Below are 25,449 nucleotides of genomic sequence, written 5' to 3' on the forward strand. Positions count from 1 at the left end.
AAAGTGCAGCATTATGTCCCCAAATCTAGCATAGTATCTGACACATGGTATCATAGTGCTTAACTCTGGGTTAGTTTCCCTTCCTGATCCTGAACCTAGAACATGGCTCATCAACATGAAGAGCCATTCATCCTTTGTCTGCTTACCTGCTAGATTCACTCTGAGATATGGAAAGAATGCCTCCCCTCACCCCAGCATTGATCTGGGTCCTAACTTGTGGCTCTTGTCCCAGCTCCCAGATACAACTGCCTAGCAAAGCACCTGTCTTCTCCGGCAGTCAGCAGGCTCCATCACACATTCTCATGCTGCCCCTGTCAGACATCGCTTAAACACATAATTACAGCCCAAGCTGAGGGTTATTTGCATTCTGCTATTGATGTTAGCGTGACAGATTCAGCTGTCTCATCCGTAACTCTGCAGAAATGCTCCATTATTCAATCCCAGTGAGCAGGGACGTTGACCATTAAATCAGCTAGCACAATTGAAGGGCCGTGAAAAGTCATGGCTAATTTGAAATTTTATTAGCTCTTGCCTGGTCTTGTTTACCACCAAAGCAGTACCTGGAAGCCTGTGTTTTACCCTTTTATAAACATTCAGCTCTGTGGCACCTGGAAAGAACTGCTTCCTGTGAGAAGGGATGTCTGCTCTCTAGTCCTGGGGGAGGTTAGCCAGAAATGACAGCTGTTCTTATTAATATCTATATTAAAATGATGATGATGATGATGAATTGCCATATTTATTGAGTGCCAGGCATTGTGCTAAATATATTACGAGGAATGCATCATTGAATCCTCTATGAAGTAGCCACTGTTGTCACTTTCATTTTAGAGAAAAGGAACCAGAGGCTCAAAGTGGTAAAGTAACTTGGTAAAGGTCACGTAGTCAGTGAAGAAGCTGACTCAGAATCTGAACTCAGTTCTTTCTGAGGCATGTAATGTCTCTGGAGAGACTTTTAGGAACTATTTCTTAAGCAGAGAACATGAATTTCTGAATTTCTGAATCTTAGTGAGACACTACTCTTCCGTGCTCTTCCAGCCTCTTGGGCAACGTCCATCACAGTACGTCTCTTTCCATATTTATAATTTTGATTTTCTCTCTGTCCCCTGACCCCCATACTCTGCAACCCAAACGATGAGCTCCTAGAGATCAGGGGTTGTCTGATTCATTTCAGTATCCCAGGGCCCAGACCTGGACAGGAACAGTGACTGTAATCCACAGAGGTTTGAAGGATGAATAAATGACTGACCCAGGTCAGTCCTGTCCCACGAATCCAGCATCCACGTCACAGGACATCAGAGTTTGACGGAGCCTTTTATTCTGTGATCGGTGGCCAAATGTGCAATGCTTAAGAGAGCCCTCTCTCCAGGCAAACTACCTGGATTTGGACCCCAGTTCCCAATTCCCATGCAAACTGTATGACTTGGTTCAAGTTACTTCACTTCTTTAAACCTCAGTTTCTTCATATGCACAACAGGGGAGAAAAAGAAGGATGGTTAATTACTTAGACTCACCAATCTGTCTCTATAGCCAAGTGTGAAGCACAAAACTTACCTTGGATGTCTTGTGACAATGAGATAAACATTTTCTAGAGAGGAACTTTTAGGCTGAGATTTTGTCTGCAAGCATGGGACCCAGCATGCATGCCTCCCCCACATAGGAACTGATAGGCCACACCATGGCCGTTTAATTAGTATTCGTGCCTCTCATTAGTTCTGCAAAGTTTGGTTTTGAGCTCTTTGAATATTTCCCTCTCCCTTTCTCTCTAGTCTTCAGGAAATTAACTACTAAATGCTTAAAGGTTCTTCTCCTAGCTTTCATGTCTCTCAACCTCTTCCTTAATTTCCATCTTTTTATCTGCATTCTATCCTGATTTATTTCTTCAAATCTCTATTCTACTTCATTTATTTTCCCATCATTTGTGTCTGGTCTGCTGTTTAATTCGTTCTTTGGGTCATTAACTTAAATTATCTTACTTTAAAATTTCTGGATAGGCTACTTGGAACTTTTCAAAATCCACCTGTTTCTTTCTTGATCTTGTCTTGTTCTGTGGTTTTTATACATCATTTTCTCTCTTTAGTCATTTAAAGGTATATTCATTTTATAGTCTTTTTCAGGCTGTTAAGTTCTTGGGAGTGGTCATCATTCTGCATGTTGTAGTTGTTGACTCCAGCTCATGGTCAATCATTTCCTGTGTGTTCTATGATTCTGTTAATTCTCAGAAGGCTCGCCTTTCCTATGGGAATCTTGTGTGGTTGAACTAACCCTCCAGGGTAGCTTTCTGATTACATCAGCTGGCCACCCCAGGGGTACTGCTTGTCTGGGACCACTTTTCAGGTTGATTTCTTAGGTTGGAGTTCTAGGACTGCTCTAGTGTGTCAGTTTAGATTTCAAGGTCTTTTGAGGTATAGGCTTGGTCTCTTAGCACACCTCCCACCTCCAACAAGCCATGGCAGAGAAATGCCTCCATGTTATCCTTCTGGCCTAGTAGGCACCGTTTTTTTTCAGTCCTCTTCTCATGCGACTTGTAGCCTTTGAGGATCCCAGCTTTATGCGAGGCCTCAGTTCCAACCTCCCACTGTGGATGTGCCCTGTCTGCTGACTGTGAAATTATTCCGTTCTGAGTCTCCCTGGCGCTGATGATCCTGCACATCTTCCAGGCCTGCTGTAGCTTGGGCTCCTGTGCCCACTGCTCTGGCCCATCAGCTTCATCTTGTTTCTAGAATCCAGGGCTCTCTTGTCTCCCTTTTCTTATTTCCTCAATTTTATATACGAATGGTTGTACCTTATCATCAGAGAATCTCTGTATGACCTAGTTGGCCATTTTGCTGAAAATAAGAGTTCCAGCAAGAGCTCTGAGCCTCAGTTCTCCCATCTATAAAATGAATCATCAAACTTACTTCATAAAGATGCTGTGAGAATGAGGCAAGATCATGGATGTGAGGCACTTAGCATGATAACTAGCAACTAAGCAAGTACTTGGTAAATGATAGTTACTATTAGCTCCTGCCCAGGAGCCCCCCTTGAACCATATCCTGGTAACAGGCTCTTTTGCCCTACCCTTGCCCCTCCCTACACACACATTACAGGACAGCCCTTTCTGGATGATGCAGTTGGGCCTTAGAGAACTGAAGTGGATAAACATGGTCATAGCAATGCACTGTAAATTAGGGTAGCAGAAGCCTCTGGGGATTTGCAGATTGGGGTCTTCTACAATGGAAATATCACATAAACTGTGCTCTTATGAGAGGCTGTGGCACTGTGGAATGTCTTACTCCATGCTTCACAGGTGGGAGTGATTAATGCCTATACCTTCCTGTGGTGATGCTTCCTAATCATTTATTTAACAAATATTTGCTGAGTAGTAACTGCGGACAAAACTTCCACCAATGGAGGCAATTCTATGTAAATGAGACACACAAATGAGCAGGGCTCACAGCATTCTTTTCAAAGGCTGCAGTTTACAAGACCAGCTTCTGAGTAAAACCCTCTTTATATTTTCAAATGTAGCATATGGTGGCCTGAAACAGTGCATATGGCTGTTCTACAGTGAGGGAGAATGGCTCACAATTTAATTTTCTTAGGCGTAGATGACAAATTTTAGATGATTCACACTAAAAGACAAAAAAGCATGCTGTGGGGACAGAAATGTAATTTTTGGGATAGACTAGAAACATCAACATACAGTTCGGGGGATTCTCTGGTTTTGGGGTGGCTTGGAAACATTTATAGTTTCCAGATACTTCATATCTCACCTAATTGTATATTATACATAAGTTGGTTGACTTAGAAATTCTCTGCATTTTTATATTTGCTATTCCCATTCAGAGACTCTCATTATCACAGCAGAAAAAAAAAAAAATCAGGAAAGTAGAGGATTTGCTTCTATTCCCTTCAGATTTTCCATAAAACCCTCCTAAACCCCAACTTTTGGGAAAGAACATTTTTTTCCCTAGAAATTTCCTTTTTCCTCAAAGTTCTAAACACATGCCCCCTTTTACATGGTGACAGTGAAAAGAGGCAGAAGAGAATGTGGAAAAGGCCAGGCAGGCCCTGGAGGCTAGGGGTGCAGCAGTGCCGCACTCAAGAGTGGCCCCTGATGGGGAGTGGAGGGCAAAGAAAAGGGGAAAAAAGAAGGGGGGCCAGCATCTGGGGGCACTAAATGAAACACTCCAAAGTGGTTCACATACTCCTGACCCTTGAACTTGAAGCTCTGTAGTGCTCACTTGCTGCTGGTACATGGAGGGCTGGCTTCTCCTAACATTTTCATCTATGTGCTCTGGCTGGAGGATGAAGGCCCTGCCATCCTCTCACTGCGATCCCTCTTCAATGCCTACCTTGCAGGTAGGTGTCAAATGACCTGGAGAACTAGGGAAAGGGGTGCGTGGGAGGAAGATATCCAAGCTAGATGCCTGAAGACCCAGCCTCTCTCCTGTATCTGCCCTTCTCTAGCCATGAGACCCTGGGCACATCCTTCCTATGCCCGAGATGCGATTGACTCCTGTGAAACCAGGATACCAGTCTCTGCCAACCTCTCAGGATGGCTGAAGAGCTCCAGGGTTTAAAAGAGTGAACGAGTAAGTCGACAAAAGAAATGTGAGTGTCTTTCGCATGCTGGTAACTGTTCTCTGGAGCCTGCCCTGGAGATTGAGTGTCTTTTGCACGCTGGTAACTGTTCTCTGGAGCCTGCCCTGGAGACAGGGGCTGGGCGCAGACATGGGCCGAGTCCTCTGCTGGCCACGTGGCCCTTCTTTGAGTGAACAGTTGCAGTACTGACTAGAAGTAGCTTCCTGTTTGTTGTGTGACCTTAATGGTGGCCAGTGAGTGGTGGGTCCTTAGGCCCCTCATTTCCCTTTCTCGTGTCTGCATCCGCATCGGGGAGGCCAAAGGTACATGGGATAGTCTCAAGTCTGTGGGCCTGCCTGATGGCCACCTCCTGGCCTTTAAACGCCAGAGACCCATGTCCCCTGGTGGCCAGCCTGCTGTGACTTTCACAGGAAGTAAAAGGTATGCAGGAGCGTGTTATTAAAGACGGGGGCGAGGCCAACCTTCTCACCTTTACGAATAGGGACACTGGGGCTCAGGTTATGTAATTTCCCTGACATCGTTCTGCTAGTTAAAGAGCAGAGCTGGGAATTCGGTCCATTATCTTTCTGTATATCCAGCTGTCAGGCACAATTCCACAGTGGACAACTCTTTATAGCAATGCTCCGGATTTTCTGACTCCCAAGCTCTGTCGCCTCTCCACAGGGGGCAGAAATTGACTTGTTTATTTCTGTATCTCAAACGCATAGCACAGTGCTTTGCACACAGTAAGCATCACATTGGTTGAATGAATGAATAAATGCATGCATTTTTTATGTGAGAATCTCAAATTAGACAGCTCCATCAGCTTGACAGGGCCCATCAAGGGCCATGGGGTGTGATGGAAGCTATTCCCTACAGGAGGAGCTCATCCCTCTCTTTAGAAAAGAGACACAGGGAACATGCCTGTTAACGTTCACTTAGCACCCATTATGGCTGGCAGGCCCTGTTGTTAGGTACTGGATGTTCAGGAGTAAAACAGAGTCACGCCTCTAAAGGATTTGGTGTAGTGGGGTAGACACAGACAACTGAGTGTTGGAGAAGAAGGAAGCAAAAGGGGCTGTGGAAGCCCAAAGGTGGGACCCCAACTCAGACTGGGGGCTGGGTTATTTCCTGGAAGACAGAATGCTTGAACTGAATCTAAAAGAATGGGCAAGGATAAAAAGGAGAATGGGGGTGCGGGCTGGGGCAATGAGGGGCAATCTGTGGTCTAGTAAGCTCTTTGTACCTTAGTTGTTTGCATGGTTCCTTAACCTCACAGCCCCATGGACAGTGTATAGCAAGCCTATCAGTCTTTCTGCAGGCTTAACTCTTCCTTGGCTTGACGACCCATTAGCCAACCTTATCTCGTTCTTGTCTGCAGTCTGACCACAGAACTGTTTTACAAGAGCATTTGCGGAGGCCCCGGGGGTGGAAGGTGGAATGTGTCTCCCCATCTGTACATACTAGGGAGAAGATTTTGTCATTTGCTATAATAAATTCTGTGCTTCCTTTCAAAAGGCTTGCAAAGTCTTTATCTTCCCGTTGGAACACAAGATTTTTAAAGGTCAATTTCTCTCTTGTCTCTTATCATGAGAAATGTGGTTTAGAGATATTTTGAAGGGTGACCAAATTCTTTGGCTTTATGTGAACTCTCCCTTCCAGCAATAGGAGATGAAGAGGAAAAGGGAAGACAGAGACCTTTGTTCTCAGTTTTCCTGAAATTTCTCCTTCTAGGTTGCATCCCTCAATTATCTATTGCAACAATCTATCCAAGATTTTTTTCATGGGGCCAAGAGCAGCAAAAGAGATTATCATACCTTGAAGCTACTTAAAGATCCTTTATCAGAAAAGGCCTGGTTGCTTAAAATCCAGTGGAGTTTTTATCCTGGAGGCTTTTAAAAAACATAGGTTCCAATCTAATCCTAGCTCTCCCACTGAGCCACTGTGTGACTTTGGGCAAATCATTTCAGTTCTCTGAGCCTTAGTTTCCCTGTATGTAAATGTGTGCCTTGCAACTTTGTTGTAAAGGCTGGAGATGATGTGTGCAGAGTGTCTAGCACAGTGCCTGGCACTCAGGAATGTGCTCAACAATGGCTGTTGTTTTCCTTTATGTACGTTTGGATTCTTTTCTAGCAAAGAGTGTGTAACAGTCTGGAATACAGACTTTAACAAAGAAAATGAAAAAGATAAAAACATATTATATAGAGAAATATATCATAATATTAAATGAAAAAATAGAATGTAAAATTTTATAGAGGACATAATTCCAATTTTTAAAAATAATTATTTACAAATACATATTTTATAATAAATATCATGTTTTTGTGATTGCAGGTGGAAAGGAGCAGGAGAAACAACTGATATCTGTAGTTGATAAACTAAGTCTTAGAGTTAAGTTGAGTACGTCACTCAAGGTCACACAGTGACCAAATCAGGGAGCCAGGAGTTGAATCCAGACAATCTGGGTACAGATCCTGTACTTTTAATCACTGTGCTATGTTGCCTCTCAGGTCCTTTAAATATATAACCTGTGATCCTCATAGCAGTCCTGCAAAGTGGGCATTATTATCCTCATTTTACAGTGACTTAGCATCTTTGGGACATAGTATTACCATCTTTGAAATGGGCATGAATAAACATCCCCATAAGAGGGTAAAATGAGAAGATGCATGTGTCTGCACTTAGTCAGTATGTACTCAAGGCACACAGTACGAATGGGGCACACCTTCTTTGTCAAGCGGGGCACACAGAGGCTTCACTTTGAGTGGGTGAGTTAGGGCCCCTCTGCTTGTCTGCCTTCTGGTCCCTCTCAGGAGCCAGTGCCCAAGGTGAGAGCATTAGGAGACCGGCGGTCATCGAGTCACATGAAGGATCTTGTTTCCATGTTTAAATCTAGCCAAAAATCATACATGAAAATAAAAACAAACCAATAAAGCTACTCCCTGGCTCAGTCGTACTGTTTAGCTCCTTTTTTTTCCCCCCCAGACACAGTCCTCCTCTGTTGCCCTGGCTGGAGTGCTGGAGTGCACAGACACAATCTCAGCTCACTGAAACCTCCACCTCCCAAATTCAAGTGATTCTCGTACCTCAGCCTCCTAGGTAGCTGGGATTACAGGTACACACCATCAAGCCCAGCTAAGTTTTCGCATTTTTAGTACAGATGGGGTTTTGCCATCTTGGCCAGACAGTTCTCGAACTCCTGGCCTCAAGTGATCTACCCGCCTCAGCCTCCCAAAGTGCAGCTTTTTTCTTTTTGTCTCATCATTTAAAAACACTGTTGTAGCATTCTTAATGAAACTTGAAATTCAAGTTTAATTTAAAATGTGTTGTTTTAAACCCAGCAAATTGGGAAAGAAGAGTAACCAGGAATTCTTAGATAACTTGAAGGGCTACAGGGGTCTACAGCGGGCCATATGTCTGAGATCTGGACACAGTGAGAAGCTCTAATGTCGCCAGACCTCACATACTCTGGCAGATTCTGCGACCGGCCAGCTATGTGACTTCTGCAAAATACTCGCTAAGCTTCCTTTTCCTTATCATGAGGGAATAGTAAGGGGATAATAAGGCCACATTCCTCACAGTGTTATTGGGTGGATGCACAATTGCTTTGCAAACTGTAAAGTGACATACAAGTTATTACACTCTCATAAGCTTTGCGGTACTGCTGCAGCCTACTTAAATCTGAGTAAGTACTCACACTACACTTCTAGGTGGAGGATAAATCACTAGGAGAAGGCAGAAGTGCTCTAGGTTCACAAGACCATGTGGAATGGCTGAAGAATCTAGTCCAGGTCATGTAATGACTTGCTTTGTGACTATGATGTGTGTGATGTCACCTCTCCTCTCTGGGCTCCACTTGTCCTGTCTGTAAACACGCAGGAGAGGGAGTTAAAGTCAAGGTTCTCTGATGTCCCTTTCAATCCTCTTACTCAACATTAAACTCTGTTAATTCCTTCTCCAAGCCTTGAGTCATATCATCTAAGAACAACCACTCAGTGAGACTCTAACACAATTTCTCTCCAGCCTGAATGATTTATCTGGGATTATGCTGTATACCCTGTCATGGCTGAAATAAAGGCACTCATTTAATTCTGCTTCCATCAGACTGAGTCATTTGGATGACAATTTCTTACAAATGACTGTGAGTTTCTTGAGGGAGAAAGACTGGGCCATGTTCACTGGTCTTTACGTCTCCTTGGAAAGGAGCATGGTGCCTTGTAGGTAGCAGGAGCCCTACAAACGTGTGCTTGGCTGAACTGAAAGTAGCCCAGTGCAAATATGGCTTACTCATGTGCTCCTTTCTTCCTCTCTCCCTCCACTAAAACTGCCCCCATTTGGCCAAGGCTCAGAGTAATAAAGAGGCCAGTGGCGATAACTCTTACTACCCCTGGCACTTGGGGACAGTCCACTCTCTAAGGTTGTTTCATCTATGCCACCCTGCAAAGCAGGGGTCCGCGGCCCCTTCCCCTTGGCTCCCGCAATGGGTGGATAGCCCACTGAACTGAGAGCGCCCTGAGGTGAGACGTTTCCTCCTTTCATAGTTGAGAACCCGAGGTCAAAGACCCTCAACAATTTGGCCTTCCCAGCTGATTCTATTCCCAACCATGATGACCCATGGGATGTCTTCCTGACTGGACTGAAAGTCCCATGGGACAGAAATCACATTACAGTTCCCAGCAGGGCACCCAGGCATCTGATATCAGTTGAATGAGTGGATGCTCCTTTATCCTGGCAATTGTCCCATTGCATTGCAATTACTTCCTGTTTCTCTCTCCCTCTAGATTGTGACCTTCACAAGGGTAGGGACTGTGTCTTATTTATCTCTGAAACCTCAGTACCCTGGACAGGATCTGATACAATGTAGACACTTGGTTAACATTGGTTGAGTGAGTGAATATACTATGTGCAAGCTCATTTCAGCCCATAACATGCTCCAAAAATGCAAGTGGCATATTCTCCCACAATTGGGGATTTTTCTGGTTGATCTTTTCCACTTCCTACTGGCTCATCTCTCAGAACAGCTGGAGGAGGCTCTATTCCCCTGGGGTGTGGATCAGCCCCATTTCCTATGAGAAGAACCTCTCTCTCCCCGCAGAGCTGTGGGCTTTGGGCTACGGTATGCCCATGCCCCATGTTACCAATGGTGCATTCTTGTGCTAGGAGGGCTGGCTCTGAAGTATGGCAAACAAAGGATACACTTGAATTGCATTTCATGGGAGAGAATCAATGAGCCTTGTTCTATAACCTACACTTGTGTGTATACTGGTAGGGAGAGAGGTGCGCCCTTTCCCCACGTTTCCTAAAGACATGCAGTTATTTTGCTGCCCAGATGTGCAACAGCTGTTTGAAGGCTTTGGCCAAGACTTTTGACTCGTGAGAAGGGAATGGTGGCTCCTCTCCCCTTTTCTTCTATTACATGAGTGTTACTATTAGTTACTGGAATTGTGCCTACACAGACAAAGTGAAGGGGAATGCTGAGGAAATCATGCAGATAATGTAGGCTGACATCTCTTTCCTATGAAGAGTAAATATAAAAGCACTTTACCTTGCCTGAAGACAGGGGTGCTTGTTGCCCTTCCCTGTTTTGTCCTGGCTTGGCCCATAATGATGTCTCTGAATAGAGAGCCCTTTCCTTTCCAGGAAACCGCTACCCATCCAAGTGTCACCTTCTTGAAGAATGCTTTCCTACTCCCACAACAACCAATATATAACTCTACAACAGCACTTATCACAGTTCATTAGCATTTAACTTGCGGTCTTTCTCCCCCATTTGAGGTCCTGGCGTACAGGGACAGGACTTCCTTATCTCTATGCCTAGCATAGGGCCCAATTCTAAAAGAAGAACTCTGGATATTTATGGAGCACAAAAATTAATGAACTCCACAAGTTTCAGATTGATTAAGGAACATTTCAACCCTCCAAGATCTCAGGAGAACATAGACCTTCTGTTTCTGCCTAGCTACTATGGCCAACCCCACAAGCTCCTTGTTGACAATTGCTCCACTGGGCCTGGGCCTGGGTGCATCAGGCCCAATTACCTCCTGGATTTAGGCAGCAGGCAAAAGGGCTGAAAGCTGCCTGGCTCAAAGACCAGTGCTCCGAAACAGCCCTCTCTAGGCTGCTGAAACCCACTGAAGGCAAATAAACCACAGAAATCACAATATCACACACTTGGCCTTTTAATTCTTATGGTGCTTTGGGGTTTGAGAATCCCTCTAAATAGAAAATTCCCAAAGGTTAGAATGCTGAGTTTCTGACCTATTGATTTCCTACACTGTGAAACATATTAAAATCCTTTGGTATAAATATTAGGGAGCCACATAGACTTGTTTGGACTAAGCTAACTGTTAGGCCATCATTAGGAAGAAAGGGTTAACTGTTTTGGTTTTTTTCATATCTTTATCTTTTCATTCTCCTAATAACCACCTGCAAGTGGGAGAATCAGGAAGGACTGATGTATCTTCCAGGTGGGAAAGTAGAACACATTATGGTTGTATTTACCCAAGTTAATGCAACAGAAAAATGAAGGCTAATTCTATGACTAAGATAAGGACTGAAATGGTACTTATGGGCCAGCTGCCTCATTTTATTAACAGAGAGAGTGAGGCCCAGAGCCACTAAACAGCATGTGTAAGGATGCACAGGGAGTCAAAGCCAGAGCTGGAATTAGAACTCAGGTCTTCACTCTCAGCTAATGTTCTAAAAGATGAGCACCTCCTTCCTTGGGCTTTGACTGTCTAGCACTTTAAAAAAACCCAAAGCAAAGGCCATTTCTATTACAAAAGGTGTCTGCTGGTGTGCAGTGAGGGTAATCCCCAGAATCAGAGAAGAGACCTTGACCAAAGGTAACTCAACCTCCCTCCCCTGGAGAAGTGTCCCTCTGCAGCTTCTGTGATAAAGAATTAGATGGTCTCTTCTTATCCATCTTCAGTGAGGGGGACCCATAACTTTGCCAGACATCTCATCCTACTGTTGAATAGTTAGAAACCTTTCTTCCATATGCCTTCTCCTCTATACTGGCTGCTGGATATCAATTACTTTCATTTACATTAGTTAATTTTAATTGATTCAAATGGAACACCTGTGACACACACTCATCCCTAAGCCATATATGCAGCTTTTTTGCTTGCACCGCAGGTCCCCCTGACTGGATGACTGGTGTGCTGGTGGCCTGTTAGCTGAGTAATACCCATTCTCCACTCTGGGCCTCCCACCCTCTGGAGCCGCCTGGAGCCCATTGGTGCCAGAGCCCTACCTCCATCGTTGTCTTTGCTGTCACCGCAGGCAGTCTCCATGGAAGTGTCACAGCCAGCTCCTCTCCAGCCCAGCTGGCAGATGCAGTGCCAACCATTCAGGTCTAAGGTACATCTGCCATTGCCATTGCACAACCCAGGGCAACCCTCTGAAAGACAAAGTACAGAGTCGAGGTCTGATCATCCAGAGTCAACCGCCATCACACACACTCACACGCTACCTGCCAACTTGCAAAATGCCTTCATATCCATCAGCACACGAATGCCCACAGCAGCCCAGGGAGGCAGGTATCACTAGGAATTGCCACTTTACAGAGAAGGCAACTGAGGCTCAGAGAGGTGAAAGGACTTGCCAAGGTCGCACAGTCAGAAGTGGCAGGGACAGGGTTGAAACCCACACCTTCTGTATCTAAAAGCCCTTCTTTCAAAAGTGACTGGGATTCTGGAGCTGGAGTCGGTGGATGTTGGCCTATCAGAATCTAACCAATAGAACTTTTTGCCTGATCCTTGCTTCTTGTTCATTCTCATGTGTTCCTCTTATCTCTGGCAGCTGTTTAGCACAAAGGAAACACCTTTGTGTTTATTCCTCGCTTCCTTCAGCACTTCTGGGTATCATTCTAAAGGGCGTTATTTTTTCCAACTCTTATAGTAGGTCAATTTTATTGGACCCTAGGCTTTTCATTTATTTTGTCTTATTTTCTCCTAAACAACTGTCTTTGCTTTGAGGAAGAGGGCTTGGGGCTTTTTCTTACCATCTTGTCTACAGCTACACTTAGAAAAGGCCCTGCACCCAGAGGAGCTGTGATGGCCATTGTGAAACACTAACTAGGGCTGTCTGTGAGTGCAACGCAGGTACAGCCAGGCTGCTCTGCTCTCATTACACTCATATGCACGTCTGCCTGCCTGTGTGTCATTTATTAAGCATCTTCTTTGGGCTAGCACTGGAGGTACAGAAATGAATAAGACCTATTCTTATTCATGAGGTGCATAAAGCCTATCAAAGGAGACAAATTTATATAGGCAAAAAATTTCACTGCTAAATACCCTAAAGGAGATGTACAAAACATGGTGGGAACTTAACACAGGTGTGGCCATCTGAGAGGGCTGTAGATGATTTGATCAAGAAGGGCCAGGCAATATTTAGATGTTGTGTTGGTTCTGCTTGGACCATATTATAAAGTGGGGAAGTTTAAAAAAAAATACTATTAAAGTAGATTTGCAGGTTTTTTGATTGCCACATCTTTAAACCTCTCCAAGTTTGTGGCTCAGAAATCTATGTTGAGAATATGTTAAGTTACATGGTTCACTTCAGCTTCTATTGTGCCACTTGGTTTTCACTCAAGTCCTTACATTAACAATCCTGCCAACCCCCTTCTCCAAGGGGCTATCAAAAACCACCTGTCACTGGCAAGACTTCCATCTCTTCTCTGCCTCTGCTCAGTCTTGGGAGAGGTATGGATGTGAAAGCACTGTGTCAGCTATAAAGCTTCATTTGTTTTGTTATTATGAGCAGCAAAGTGCTCCAAATATGGCTACAAACTGAATCTTCTGCCGTGAAGTAATGGGAAATTGACTCATTATTCTTAAATGGGACAACAAATGTGAAAGTTGCTGCCCAGTACAAGATCTGGGCCAAGGTAGCCGCTCACTAAATAGCTGATCAATCAGAATCTAAAACTTGAGTGTTTCAAGGACTTTAGATAGTTGACCGTTATTCCAAAGTAAAAGAAAATAACGTTTATTTCCACTTGAGATGTTCATCACAACAACCCATCAATCTGGCCACTGTGTTTTCCATTCAAAGGAAGAAACATGTAACAGTTGTATACTCTAGCCTAGGAGGGATTCCTCCAGAAGTGTTTGTAGACTATGGGTTTCTGTATAGTAGGAGCCTGCTGGGAAAGATGGGAGGCTACCAGCATGGCCACCCCAAAAAGTGATTGAGAAAGAAGTTTTAAAAGTGAGTCCCAGGAGCAGTGCTGTGACACACAGGTGGCTATCCAGGCACTCTGACTCAGTTGCTAACATCAGCCACCTTTAGTGATCTAAACAATCACAGTTTTCTCTTTTCCTCAATTAGTCTCATGTCAACTTTTGTCTGTCCAGCTGGGACTTGTTTTCAACTAAGCCTCATTTGTATTTGGAATTAGTCATGGAGGAAGTAGGGTCTGATCTTTAAGAATGGTAGCTGACTGCTTTCTTTTGCTGTAAGATAAAGCCTCTTATAAGAGACAAAGAGTATCTCTCGCGTAAGAGCACAAGCTTGAGAGGCATATCAGAGTTTGGCTGTACCACTCAGTGGCTGTGTGACTCAGGCACGTTATTGAATTTCTTTGAGCCTCAGTCTTTTTACTTACAAACTGTGGTTGTTGGGGGGGTTAAATAAGGTATGCATGATGCACAAAGCCTGGCATACAGCTCAAACATAATATCTGAATCTTCTACTCACCTTTACCTTCTCTCTATTTTGGGCAGAGGGCATATAATATCATATGTTGTACCCATAACCTCAGGTGGGGCTCACAGAAAGGCAAAATAGGAAACTGAGGCAGTTATCTAGATCAGAGTCAGCAAACTTGTTCTGTAAAGACCCAGAGAATAAATAGTTTAGGCTTGTGAGCCATATGGTCTCTTGCAATTACTCAACTCTGCCATTATAGCTTGAAAGCAGCCATTTTTAAATGAATAAGCATGGCTGTGCTCCAACTAACTTGATTTACAAAAATAGGTGATGGGCCCGATTTGGTCTGTGGGCTGTAATTTGCCAACCTCTGGTTTAGATGCTTCAGGATGGTGAGACAAAGACAGCTGCCATGTACTGAGGGTCTACTAGGGCTGGCCACTGTGCTAGGCACTTTATATAGATTTCTAAAATAAGTAAATTTTTGTTAAAAATATTCAGATCCTGATTTTCTAGGGCAGATCCAATTTTACACCATTTAATCCTGAATTTTTAATAAAAGCCATGTGTCGTAATAGAGCGAGGACTTTGGAGGTAGATCAGCCTCAGTTCAAATCCTAGCACCATCATTTTACTTACCACTTGTGTTATAACTGGCAAATTATTTAACTCTAAGCTTCAGTTTTCTTATCTGTAAAATGGAGATAATACCTGATTCTAAGAGTACTTGAGAGTATTAAATGAGATAATATATACCAATTATTTATCACAGTGGGTAACATACATAGGCATTCAATAAATGAGAGCTGTTATTATTATTATTATTGGATTTACTTGTTTTAAGTTTGTATAACTTCACTAAGAAATTCATAAACAAGAAAATAACCCTTTGCCAGCCCAAGTTGTATAATGTTTAGGTCAAAAGCTATGGTCCTCATAAATAAATCCTTGCCAAAAACAATCAAGACAAGCACTGGGCTTGTCTCACGGCACCATGAACATGCAGTGCAGTGAGAGGTGGCACGATGGGTTCAGGGCTGCGAGTCCCAGTGCAGGCCACCATTCATGCTTTCCTAGCATACTGTACTTCTCTCAATAGCAACAGTCCCAAGGATACTTACATGATCAATTCTACAATTAGTTTCACTGTCTTACTTCTTCCATTAGAATGTACCAGTGCCTGCACATAGCAGACACTCAATATATATTTGTTAAAATGAATCAATGAGAGGGACAAGAGACCTGGGTTCTGGCCTAATATGGGGGGAGTTGGGAAAGTTACTTTCTCTCTTTGGGTCTCAATTTCCCCATTTATAAAATAAGGATTTGGATGAGATGATCCATTAGGTCCTTCCGGCATCACTGACCCAATAGAGAAGGTCAAAACAACTTCAAGTTAGTTGATTCTGTTCTTAAATTCAACCAGCTTTACTCAGTACCTGGAGGATACTGGACTTTGTGTTAATTAACAGAGATGAGATATATCATCTGCCCTAAAATTTTTTATATTCTCTTTATTTATACCATACTTTGTTCCAGGAAGGGTTTAAAATAGGTCTTATAATCACAAACCATACTTCTCAAAGTGAACCTTGTGAAATAGTAGTTCTATGAGGTCTTCAAGAACAAGCTTCTGCAGTCAAATAAGTTTGGAAAACTATTGCATTCTATACTCTTATTGTAGAAAGTCACACGAATATCAATATATTAAAGGCTCCAAGAAGTCTTAGAATAAAGAAAGCTGCTTATTTCATTACTACTGCATTTTCCAACTTGACTTCAGAACTCTTTCCCCCACCCAGTAACCTGTGTGATATTCCATTCTATAGAACACCCTCAGGGAAGCCCTGCTCTAGTGAACTCCTGTGGGCACATGGCATCTTGGGCACATAGTCCATGCTGCTCTGAGGCTGTCTGAAAATATCATCACCAGATCTTTAGTGGGATTAGGTCAATGAATCATTGAGGTGCCAGTTTGGAAGATGTGGAGCAGGTGTTCTCAGGGAGGGTTAACTCCAGATGTGGAATCACAGAGAATCACAAATGTGGAAATCCACAGTCAATTTCTTCAAATGGACCAAGTGATACCCTAAAGATCTGCACTATCCTCTAAGTTTCAGAGGGACTGTGAGTACCTGTGGGTGGAACAACGTTTGCTTTCATCCAGCCATTTGCTTCTGGGATAATTACACCCCTAATAGCCAGCATTATGAAGACTCCTCCAGGATGACTTGCAGACTTTCTTAAAGCAATATGTCCATCCTTACCCGCTGAGGCTAATTCCACAAACCCTGAAACTCATCAATAATTCAGGGAGCCCACGTGACATTAATAATCCCTTCTGGAAACACTCACACCAGGCATTTGCTAGAGTCAAAATAATGTAATTTTAAAGTTTAGAGAAAGGCTAACAAAGCTTTTCAAAAGAAATGATGCCCTTTGAATTACAAGGGACCACTTTATCTTCAATCTCCTGCTTAGGCCTATGAAGAAGTCCCCCTTGCAGCTAGCACCAGGTATGATTAGAAGACTTTCAGAATCCTTGAAGGTATTATTTTTTAGTTAAGTGGCATGGATGCCATGCAATACACTTATCATATATCAAATGGCCCATTTCTTTATGTTTCTCTTACTGGTCCTCTTACACTCTTTTCTCTCTCCATATTCACTTCCCTAGACAAAGCCATCATCATCTCTTACCTAGATGACAGCAATAGTCTGGTAATCGGTCTTCTTGTTCTCAATAGTTCCCCCTCAATTCTCCTTTCACAATAGGGCCAGACTGATCTTCCAAATCACAAATGTGATCTAGTTATCATCTTGCTTTTAAAAACCTTCAGATGCTTTCTTATACCCTTACGTTAAATTCCACAATCTATAAGGCCCCAACAACCTAAGTTAGTGGGGTGGCTACTTGCTAAGTGGTGGCCTTTGGACTTCCCCTGTCATAACTCTCATCACACTACGTTGGAATTATTTGTTTTAGTGTCTTCTCTGCTAGACTGCAGGCACCTTGAGAGCAGGGACCATATCTGTTGTGTGGTATTCATATTTCCTAACACTTAGGAGTTCAGCAGATTTGTTGAGTAAACATTGTTTCTTTACTCTCTACCAAAGCAACTGGGAAGCAATGAACAAAATCTTGCCCATCTTTGAACAGTAAAATACTCTACTCTGACAAGACCTGAACTTCCAAGAGACAGATCTCTGGATTATTTTTTTAGAATTAGTATCCATTATACCAAAATATCAGCCAGATGAGTGCTTGGGTCAGACCTAGATTTTGCCAAGAAACATTTGCCTTTTAAAACAAGTTATGATTCATTGACCTAATCCAACTAAAGTTCAGGTGATGATATTTTCTGAACTAAAGATCAGAGCAGGTGATTTGAGAAAGAATACAGGCCACTTCCCAGTGAGGGTGCCAGTTTGGAAGATGTGGTATGGAGGAAAATATATTGGAAATTATGGACATTCTTGGTGACTTAAGGTGACAGAAGATAGAATGTTGAAATATGGATAAAGCCAGGAAATGCAGAGTCCTGGTTCTGCTACTTACTAGAAGTGTGAGCCAGGATGACCCACTCAACTTCTCAACTTCAGTTTCCTTTTTCAATCAAATGGGTATCATTATATCTATTCCCTTAAAAAAATCACATGACTCACCTAAGACTCATGGATGTGAAAAATCTTCACATAGTAGGAAAATTTTCCATCAAATAGATGGTAACATCATAAAATTTAGCCCACCCTGAAGAGTCCTCTGCTAATGAAAATTGTGAAATGCCTGTTTTAAAGAGGCTCAGAGGTACTACTCTTTCTTGCTGGAATGATTTTATTCTCAGTTGAGGACTAGCACATGAAATATGAAGACCCTTGCTCCTCCTCCATCTGATGGATCCTATGCAACACCTTTGCTGTACTTGGCAAAGCTGTCCCAGCTGAAAAGCATTTAGTCAGTTATGTTTCCCCAAAACCCTTTCCATAAGTTTTAAAACAGCTGTTACTATCTCTTATTAAAAGCCAATTTAGCATTTTCCTTTACGGTTTCAAAAATTAATCTAGCTAATGAAGTCCTTCAAATTAAGGATGAGAACAAGTATATGATGAATAAAGCAGTATAATTCATACTTATTGAGCATAATTCCTGCCTATATACTAAGCACATTGTATTCATTACTTCACTTAATCCTCATACCACCCTTATGAGGTGGGTCCTGTTAGCAAGATAAGTTAAATCACTTGCCACGGTCACTTAGTTCACTGCATGTTGAAGCTGGGATTCAAACCCAGGCAGTCTGACTCTAGAATATGTGTCCCTATCTGCTGAGTACATATTTTGTACCAGGTGCTGTGTTAGGGCCTGAGAACAAAAAGATGAAAATGACATGGTATTTCTCCTCAAGGAGCTTAGAGTCTTTTAAGAGCACACATATCTGATTATTCTGAGACTTATTCTTAGAGCAATGTGGCCAAATTGGAAAATCAGGTACCACCTAACTAATGTAAATGTTTAAAATGGAAGGAGTTACTTTGCCTTTAGGGAATACTCTTCAAAGACAAAACTTACCAAAGTCAGGCCTTCTCTGAAAAGGAAAACAAACAAATAAACAAACAGACCATCTGCTCCCTGAGGTCGGGGGTCTGTTTGTCCCCTTGTCTCCAGACCCTGGCATAGGTGCCTAGTACACAGTGGGTGCTCCATAGATGCTTGTTGATGAATGAACACAATAGTACTACAAAGTAGTCCTTAAAATTTCTTAACTTGCTCTTGGGTGTCCTCCTCTCCCAGGCCACCCACCCTGGTTGCCAGCATATTAATTCTGGTGGACCAGGTGCCATAACAGATGGGCAGGGTGACATGAGATGGGGTGGAAAGAGTGAAGGGTGTATGTACATGGGGCAGGGGGGAGGGAAAAACAAAAGTACAATGGTATTGTCACAAACAGATATGAGCATCTGTGACACTCCAGGTATATCAACCACCTTGTGACCGAAAACCCATCCCCTTTGGGCAATGGATGTTGCGACAAAACTGGGGATGCAGTAGCATCCAGACATCATGCTTATGCAGTGTATATACATTTTTATATACACACTTCTTTATGCTTAGACACAAACACACACACAAAGACAACAGGAAAATAGAGGAAGGAAGACCATACCTTTAACTACCCTATCCAGATAGTGAGCTAGGGAGATAAAAGACAGGACATTTAAGGTAGGATCGAGTAAGTGCAATATCGCCTGTCACATAACCATGCCAGATGCTAAAGAGACAAAGGGATTGTGCCCCACGTTTGGGACAGGCCTATGCCACGGTGGGGAAAATAAAACCAAAGACAGGACGACACGAGAGAGGAGGAGGGAGAGCAAGCATTCTCCAGAGATGGCCAAAAGGAACTTCAACTCATTCTGTGATCCAGGCATTTGGAAATGTGATCATAGAAACAAGAAGACATATGAATAAGGAAAACAGACAAAGAAGGATGGGAAGCTGCAAAAGTGGCCACACTCCTGCTCTGCCAGCTTTGTCTGGCTTTACAGAAAACTAGAGCCTGTCCCTTTGACTACTCGGAGCAGCATCCAACTTCCCTACAGGTGAAGCAGCCATACCAAGGACGAATGGTACCCCATTTGGGCAGAGGCATTTCCAAGAAGTTGGAATTTAGAAATATGCAAAATTTGAATAATCTCTGATATGCACTAGTGAAGGGGGTTGAGTCTTTGATCAAATATACTGCTGGATTATCTGTTTGCCATTCTTGAATTTTTCATGTACACATGTGCCCACATATGCTTGAATGCAGAATGCTTAGTGTTCTAAGTAAGACGCATCCCTCCTTTGTGCATCTTACGCAGACTATGAGGTGCAGGTCAATGGATGTCACTGTGAAAAACAAGACAAAGCAAAGAAAATCTGAGCATTTCTCAATGCTTATTAACCCTAAAGAAAGAATGATGTGTGCTTTGTTTTCCAATGGAGGGGTTATGTCCAAGCCTTGAATTATTTGGCCTTCTAAAGTTTTGCTTATTTGAGGATGGGTATCAAAGTTTGCTCTGAAATAAACCCCACTGTGCATATATATGGGTGTCTGGCTGAGTGTTTAGAGCAGGGCAGGCCTCTTAAATTCCTTGCATGAATCACTAATACCATTTCACCTGCCCTACATAGCCTGTAGTTATAGCCCTTCGAGGAGCTTCTCTTTCCTTATCTCTCCACACCTCCCCCTAGTGTGTTGTGCAAAGGCCGGGTAGCTGGGCAGTCTCCTGAAGGATCTGATGCCTTCAGCCAGCTGCACTCCAGCCTCAGCTGAATTTCACACATGAATCAAAAGTCCATCTGACAGGACTGGACTGCAACGGTGTGGCCTTATCAGAAATCCCTAGGGTTATTTAAACATTCTTACTCTCTTCATAGAAAAACATAAATTATATATTTTTAAATTCTCTGGATAGAACAGATATTGTTGTTCATCAATATATATTAGCCTCAAAGACTAGTGGATAAGAGGCTGTGTTCTTAGTTCAGGTATCCATGTGGTCTCTGGTTCAAGATGAAATACACTTCTGGAGCCTGCACAGCCAAGTGGAAAATTGGGAAGAGGAAATTTTAACTGAGGATACATGCCTTTTTTCATTCTTATAGATGTTGTGGAGTCCATGAGATGTAGGATATAAGATGGGAACATGAAAGGGAGTACTTGTTAAGCAGGGATGAGTAAACAAAGCTATGGAATGCCAAACAATGAAAAATGGGAATAGCCCACACGAGAAATGGCCTAGGAAATATCTCAGGCTAAAGGGAAAGCTTTCTTGATTCTTGGCTCTTCTGTCACTTTAGTCTTAGTCAAGCTAATTTATCTAATTTTGCAAAGTGGTCTAAAATGTCTTACATCTCATCTCCCAGGATATGCTATCAAAGAGCATGAATACATAGAATCACCTGGCTTTTGTGGTTTTTGTTAGCTTTCACATCTGCAGAATTTTTTGGAGCGTCCTAATTATAGTTCTTGTAATAACTCTGAATCCAGTTATAGAAGAGGTGTAGTGAGCCTAGATTTTTTTCCTAGGGATGGCTAGGCTGGATGAGATGCCATCACTGGGATCCAAGTGGTCATAGCATCCACTGTGAGGGAGTTCTCTGATGAAAAAACTTTCTTGATTGTCTCCAAACTTAACAGTGGTATCATAGTTCTGGTGGTGAGTGAAGCTTATATCCACTCTATAGGATAATCTCCCCAGGGCCAGGGGCTGACTTAAGAGAGCTCTCTCTCTCTTCTAACGCCATTTTCAAGAACCAGGTAACCATGCTATTAAGTGAAAATATGTTTTTGATACCTTTAAAAATTCTTACTATTTCCCCAGACCACAGGTAGGAAAGGAAGTCAGTGGAAATGATGGAGGCAGGCTTAGGTTACCATCATCACTGCGAGTTTTCAGGAGACAAGAGTAGACATTCAAAACTTCAAATCCTGACTCCACAAATCAAAAGGGATTCCTTTGCTACAAAGAGCCCCCAAGCCACACTGTGAATCCAAAAGCTGGTAACAGCCAGTTACTACCAAGTCCATGAGTTTTCCGAGAATGGAACAGAGCTTCCTTGTCTGTGGCTACTGAAAATGGGAATGACAAATGAGTCCTTGAACTTTACTGCCATTTATTTATAAAAGGCATATGCGGAAGTCCATGCTGTGGTTGCTTTTATTGTTTGAAAACCTTGGCGCAAATGCTCTTGAGTACAATTGTTTAAAAATTCATGATTTTAAAGTACCAACTTTTAGAAAAGATGATGCAAACTTTGCACTATGAAAGGTGGATTCAGGACTTCATCAATTCCTGCATCTTTCTCTTCAGAACTTCAGGATAAAGATGATGGCAGTAGTCATCTTTCCTCTTGGGCCACGCTGTTTCTTTGGCATTTGCATAAATGTTTCTCATACCCCTACTATGCTCCTATCTCTATGTGAAAAGCTGGAGATAATAATGGTACTATAGCTATTTATGCTACAGACTGAGCTTTTGGCATGCAGTTGCTCTGCGTGGTCTTAGGTCTTTTTGGCCTTTCTCTGATCACCAACATAAAAACTTCTTTCCTTGATTTGCCTCTACCAAAAGAGGTTTCCAAAAGTTTCTCTTGGGATAATCTTTAAAGTCTTCAGGGGCCCCCTATCCAAAGTTATGGAGAACATGGCAAGAGGCTTTTCATTCTTACTCTCCAGGAGCCTCAGGGCAACTAGAACAGCTGCATTGTTGGTACATGTTAGGCCACAAGAATCAAGGATCACTACAGCAGGTGATGGGTTGGTGGTTCTAGTCATCCGAGCTTCTTTCAGATGGATGACAAACCACCAAAGAGATGTTCTTGCTAAGCTCTTGGATACATTAGTGCTCTTCTCTCTTTGGATAAGTGGTCAGTGACGCTCACAATGAAAGAAATTCAAAGCCAGGTTCCCACCCCACCACATGTGGGCTGAAGTCTCCCAGGATCATTAGCAAACCAAACTTGTGCTCTGATAACTTGAGGTAGATCCCTGTACATTTTCTCTCTCTCCTTGTCAGCATCTTTCCTGTCAAACCACAGGTCCTGTTGTGAGTGAATGCTTTCTGAAGGGATAACCATAGCATCATCACAGCAGCCTATACCTCATGAGTGATTTGTGGGCTCTTGGTTAAGGATTTTCTGATTATGAAAAAGAAATCTGAGAACAAAAGTGGACAAAGGGCCAGGTGTGCTGGCTCATGCCTGTAATCCCAGCACTTTGGGAGGCCGAGGCAGGTGGATCACCTGAGGTCAGGAGTTTGAGACCAGCCTGACCAACATGGAGACACTCCGCCTCCACTCAAACTACAAAATTAGACAGGTGTGGTGGTGGGTGCCTGCGATCCCAGCTACTCGGGAGACTGAGGCAGGAGAATCACTTGAATCTGGGAGGTGGAGGTTGTGGTGAGCCGAGATCACACCATTGCACTTCAGCGTGGGCAACAAGAGTGAAACACCATCTCAAAAAACCAAAAAACAAAAAACAAAAATTAGCTGGTGTGGTAGTGCACACCTATAGTCCCACCTACTCGGGAGGCTGAGGCAGAAAAACTGCTTGAACCTGGGAGGCGGAAGTTTCAGTGAGTCGAGATGGTGCCACTGTACTCTAGCATGGGCAACAGAGTGAGACTCTTCAAAAAAAAAAAAAAAAAAAAAGTGGACAAAGCACGGAAGATTTTGTGGCTTTTCTTTATAATTTCTCTTCATTGGGAAGTCTGGTTTTGCTCACTCAAGTAATTGTATCTTCAGGGTATCATTTTGATCTTTACCCCCAGAGGAAGTTTTGTTTAAAAATCAGGATTTCTAGGATTGGACAGCTCTCCTGAAGTCTGGTAAATAATTCTGTATATCTGGTATCTTGAACAATCACAGCTTTGGAGTCAAGGCTGGAATTTTATTAATGTAATCAGAAGCTGGCATTTTCTACAGGTGTTTTCAGACTTTAGAGACAAGGGGCACTGAGGTGAATAGAAAAACCATCATAGAATTGATCCAAAATGTTAGTAGTGTTTTCAAAGAAATAGGAAAAAAATTAAACACCTTGTTAAATTTAACTATGAGTTTCAGCTTTCTCAAAGGAAATCAGAGGTCAAGCCCCAGACTTCAGGGATCCATAAAACTCCCTGAAAAGAACTAAAAAATATGCGTTTGGTGACTCTCTGTTAATCATATACTTGAGAAACAGATCCAAATCAGTCCATCTTACCTTAACTTCTTCTGGACTAGGAAAACTGGGTTTCACATACACAAGTGGGAGTATTAGTGTCATGTAAGTAACAGTAAAAATGAAGAATCCCTCTTTCTTCACGAGGTATTTTTAGGAGCAGGTGACTCACTTTTGGGCTGATGGGTATACAGTTCTGTGGGCAGTGGAGAAGGGGGCTGAAATTCTGTCACCCTCGGGGACCTCCTCCAGCCACTCCATTCTGTGATTCACGGAGAGAGAAATTAAGCCTCAGGCAACTGCGTGGTCTGGCTCTGGTGCTTTTACCAAAGACCCTTCTTCAAGATGCAAAGAGACAGGTGATTCCCAACATAAGGAATTAGGATTGAATATAAAATATTTTTGTTGTTTGACAAAAATACTGTCATTGAAGAGGTGCCACTGTCAAATTCCCTTTTATTCTGAAAACCAACCTCTCTTGAGAAGAATCAAGTAGCTTCCATGAAAGATAAGGTGAGCCAAAGGCTCCAAAAGAAGATATTTAATTCCTACGTTAATAGTCTGCTCTGGGAAATGTCATTGGGGTAAAAAGGTTTTTAATGCTGGGGACTTGGCCATAAGGGGCCTAGATTTGTCTTGTTCTTTAAATTCTGTATTCCTGCTGTAAGGTAATCAAGCCATTCCTTCCTGTTTGTGCAGGGCAGCAGTATGTAAATAAATAGACCCTCTTTTTTTGCTTCCACTGCCTAGAGGTCTCTAAATCAGTGTCGTGGATACCAGCTCTTTCTCTGGTATGGGAAGTAAAAATTGCAGCTAGGAGCTAGCTGCACGATAATGACCTACTGTATAGTAATGAAATCTGATAACAAGAGAAAATTTAACACTTTGAGTTTCTAACTGTTCACATCAGCAGTGTTTTTCTTTTCCTAAATGACTCTCACAGCGAGTACAGTTCTCTGGAAACAAGGAAATGCTTCTCGTTATCATGAAAGACTAAAAATGGATTTCCCTTTCTCATTTCTATTTCAACAAGAAAAGGATGGCACCATTGTTTCTCTACTTTGCTTCCCCTCCCTCTTCCCTTATATCCTACGGGGTTATTGAAGTGTTCCTTCAGCACAAGGGTGTTGAGTTTCTCGTGGGGATGCAGCTGGCCACAGGCAGAGACCCACAGACAGAAGGTTACCATGCAGGAAAATTAGACAAGGACGAAGAAAATGCTCACCACACAATGAGAGGTAGTAATAGAATTCCCAGCCAAAGTCCTTTCAACTGAGCCACTATGACTAGTCCATTGCTTCTTCAATGTCCTATGACATTTCTTTGGTATTTAGGACTGTCAACCTTCTTCTTATATTGTGCACATTTACCTTGATGTATTTCTTACTGGAGGGAAAAGGTATCTGCAACCCCAAGGTGGAATCTCTTCTAGAAGAGCGACAACAGAACATACAGGAGAGGTAGGAGTGGATGGTTTGACTTCTTGGCATCAGAATAAAAGGGACATTTTTAAGGCCAGACTGAT

General features: G+C 42.7%; 1 protein-coding gene across 1 annotated transcript in view; it reads right to left on the bottom strand.

Moving 5' to 3' along the window:
• TENM4 (teneurin transmembrane protein 4) overlaps positions 1 to 25,449 on the bottom strand; it is a 3,098,737-nt gene that overhangs the window by 100,133 nt on the left and 2,973,155 nt on the right. The window contains exon 22 of the mRNA XM_050757454.1: positions 11,819 to 11,965. Coding sequence (XP_050613411.1) covers positions 11,819 to 11,965 — 147 coding nt within the window. The remainder of the gene's footprint in view (positions 1 to 11,818; positions 11,966 to 25,449) is intronic.

This window comes from Macaca thibetana, chromosome 14 (genome assembly GCF_024542745.1).
Source record: "Macaca thibetana thibetana isolate TM-01 chromosome 14, ASM2454274v1, whole genome shotgun sequence".
Classification (NCBI taxonomy): Eukaryota; Metazoa; Chordata; class Mammalia; order Primates; family Cercopithecidae; genus Macaca; species Macaca thibetana.